This window comes from Aplysia californica, unplaced genomic scaffold, assembly GCF_000002075.1.
Source record: "Aplysia californica isolate F4 #8 unplaced genomic scaffold, AplCal3.0 scaffold00243, whole genome shotgun sequence".
In the NCBI taxonomy this organism is placed as follows: domain Eukaryota; kingdom Metazoa; phylum Mollusca; class Gastropoda; order Aplysiida; family Aplysiidae; genus Aplysia; species Aplysia californica.
Window position 1 is genome coordinate 784303 of NW_004797513.1, and position 2758 is coordinate 787060.

A 2758-nucleotide genomic window follows, 5' to 3' on the forward strand; every position below is an offset into this window, starting at 1 on the left:
GAGAGAGAGAGAGAGAGAGAGAGAGAGAGAGAGAGAACGTTTATCACGTGGAGCGGTTTAAACATGTTAAGATATTGTTATAGTTATGTTCTCATTTGCTGTGTGCATGGGTGAGTGCATATTACTACCCAAGCACACCAAAGAACACACAGAAACATTCTCAGCTTTCCAGGAAGCATAATACACTGAAAGCAGCTGATTAAGCGCTCAAACACTAACAAACTGACAAGATCTTTCACTGTCTATAATAAATGGGTACCCATGCTAACCAGTAAGTAAGTATACTAAAGAGCTAATACAGCAGCTCTTGTTTCTCCCTGTTTACCATGCAGAACCAGCTCCGAACTTCCCGCCTGTACTGTGTCCATCCAACAAGGAGTGGAGGGTCTCCCAGGGGTATCACATCTCCGTCCTCTCTCTCGTCCCCATCCTTCCTCCCAATCCTGCCCCCTCCTCCTGTCCCCCCTCACTCCCCCCTCCCCCGTCCAGTCTTTGCCCCTCCACTCCCTTCCTCCTCATCTTGCTCCCCCTTCCCCCCTCCAAACCCTGCTCCTCCTCCCCCGACTCCTGTCCTCCCCTACCTCTCATCCAGTCGCTCCCCACCACTGTCCTTTCGCCCCCCTTCCGTCCTCCCCCCGGTCTCGTCCTCTCCCCTCCCCCCTCACCCGTCCAGTCTTCCAGCTCCCCCTACCAATCCCCCGCACCTCCTACCCCTGTCCCCCTCGTCCCTTCGCTCGTCCAGTCTCCCCCCCCTTCCCCCATACCCCCAACCAGTTCCACCCCTCCCACCCTACCACTCCCACTTTACCCTACCCCTCTCTCCCTACCCCTCCTCTCCCATCCTACCCGTCCCTCCTCTTGCCCCCCTCCTTGTACCCCCACCCCTCGCACTTTACTCATCTCTTCCTCCCGTCCCTCCCCTCCTCCTCCTGCCCCTTCCCGCCCCCCTCTTGTACCCCAACAACATGCGTACCCCAAGGAGCAACAGAAAGATCACTCAGCAAGAATTATCCACCCCGTGGTAGGGAAGAGAAGGCACCCGGGTAGCCGAGAGATCATGAAATAAATATCTCTTCCTCGGCCGGCCGCTCCAGAAGCTGGCATGAATATTCCAGAACCTATCTCCAGGGAGCATCGAGCTTCCCTCTAACTGCTGGCACCCGTTTAGCAGCTACCCGTATCTACCCCGTTTTCCTTGGCATCCGTTTAGCGGCTACCCGCGGCTACCCGTCTTCGTTCTTGACAGTAATGTTGCATATTGGTGTCACAGACGCGGGGAAGATAAGTTTGCTGCCCTAAGCTACGACGTGCGTCTCTTGAGTCCGCGGGGTACTTGTGTTATTTCAATTATGGCGAGAGTATATTCTGGTAACTGGCTGCTGTGGTGTTTGCGTTTGTGTGTGTGCTTGTCTGTGTATGTTTGTTTGTTCGCTTGTGTGTATTGGTTTTTAGTTTTTAGTAAGAGTTTTACGGCACTTGCAACGCAATAAGTTTATATGAGTGCCGAAGATTAGAGGTGTTACAAGAGAGTAACAAACACAAAAAAAGAAGGAGGAGAGATCAGGATGATAGCTGTTTGATAGGAAAGAAGGAGCAAACCACTCCAGAGCACCCGCCAACCAACCACTATGTGTTTGTTTGTTTGTGTGTTTGTGTGTGTGTATATGTGTGCGTGTGTGTGTGTGTGTGTGTGTATGTGTGTGTGTGTGTGTGTGTGTGTGTGTCTGTGTGTGTGTGTGTGTGTTTGTTTGTTTGTACAAGCGTAAGTGAGTAAGACCATTGAGAAAAAGGTGCTTGAATAAGGAAAGATGTGGGGCAGGAGAGCCATAGGAAGACAAAGAATACCATGGAATGACAACATAAGAACATTGGCAAGCCTAAATATGGCAAAATGTGCAACAGCAGCTCGCGACCGTGAAGGTATGTGTATAGTATAAGGTTTTACGGCGCTCGCAACTGCTAAGGTCATATGAGCGCGCGAAACACAAGTTGTTCACCTTTGCAAAAAGCTCACTTCACGACTGGTGGCCGTGAAGGATGGGGGGTCATTACACGTCAACCTCTGAGTCAGAGACGGCAGCTCCAGTTAGTAAGTAAGTAAATAAGTAAGTATACTACAGCATTCATCTCGTTATAAGACTAGCATGACTCTCAAGTCGGGCGAATACGGAAGACTACGCTTATCATAACTTTTGATTGAATCATTTTCCATTTATGGGTCCAAAGTTGCGAGAAGGTTTAACGCCCTTTTCAACTCCGTAAGATTATTTAAGAAGCTGGACGTCATAATTTACCGCCCGTCTCCGTTTTAAGGATCAGCCTCGACAAAGACATTATGGTCTGTGGGTTGAACCTAACATCCCAACTACTTTCATAGTATCACTTCGATTCCGGGGTGGGGGAGAATTTTATCAAAGCTTCTCGGTCTTTCTGCAGGGATGTTGTATCCCTCTCAGCCCGGGTTGAGCTTGATAAATTAATATTGTCGAAGCTCGTTTCCCAATTAATGATCTGAACTGTGTCGACAAGGGCGTGAAAATGGCCCAGAAAACAAATAGTTACATCAATTTAATTTCCAACCCCTCCCCCCCTCATCCACCTTCCGTCTTCCCTCAGGCCGTAGTCTCTTTAGTTTTTGTATGAGTTTTACGGTACTTGTACCACAATCAGGTCATATTATAAGAGCCTTAAAAATAGAGGTGCTACTAGAGAGTAACATACAAAGAACTGGAAGAGAAGTAAGGACGAAAGATATTTC

At 48.9% G+C, this 2758-nt stretch overlaps 1 protein-coding gene across 1 annotated transcript in view; it reads right to left on the minus strand.

Moving 5' to 3' along the window:
* Positions 1 to 935, minus strand: part of 5-HT2 (5-HT2 receptor) — a gene marked incomplete at its 5' end in the record, with an annotated part of 26414 nt that extends 25479 nt beyond the window's left edge. Inside the window, 4 exon segments of the mRNA NM_001245992.1 lie at positions 536 to 559; positions 905 to 910; positions 913 to 931; positions 934 to 935. Coding sequence (NP_001232921.1) covers positions 536 to 559; positions 905 to 910; positions 913 to 931; positions 934 to 935 — 51 coding nt within the window.
* Between the last annotated feature and the right edge of the window lie 1823 nt (positions 936 to 2758).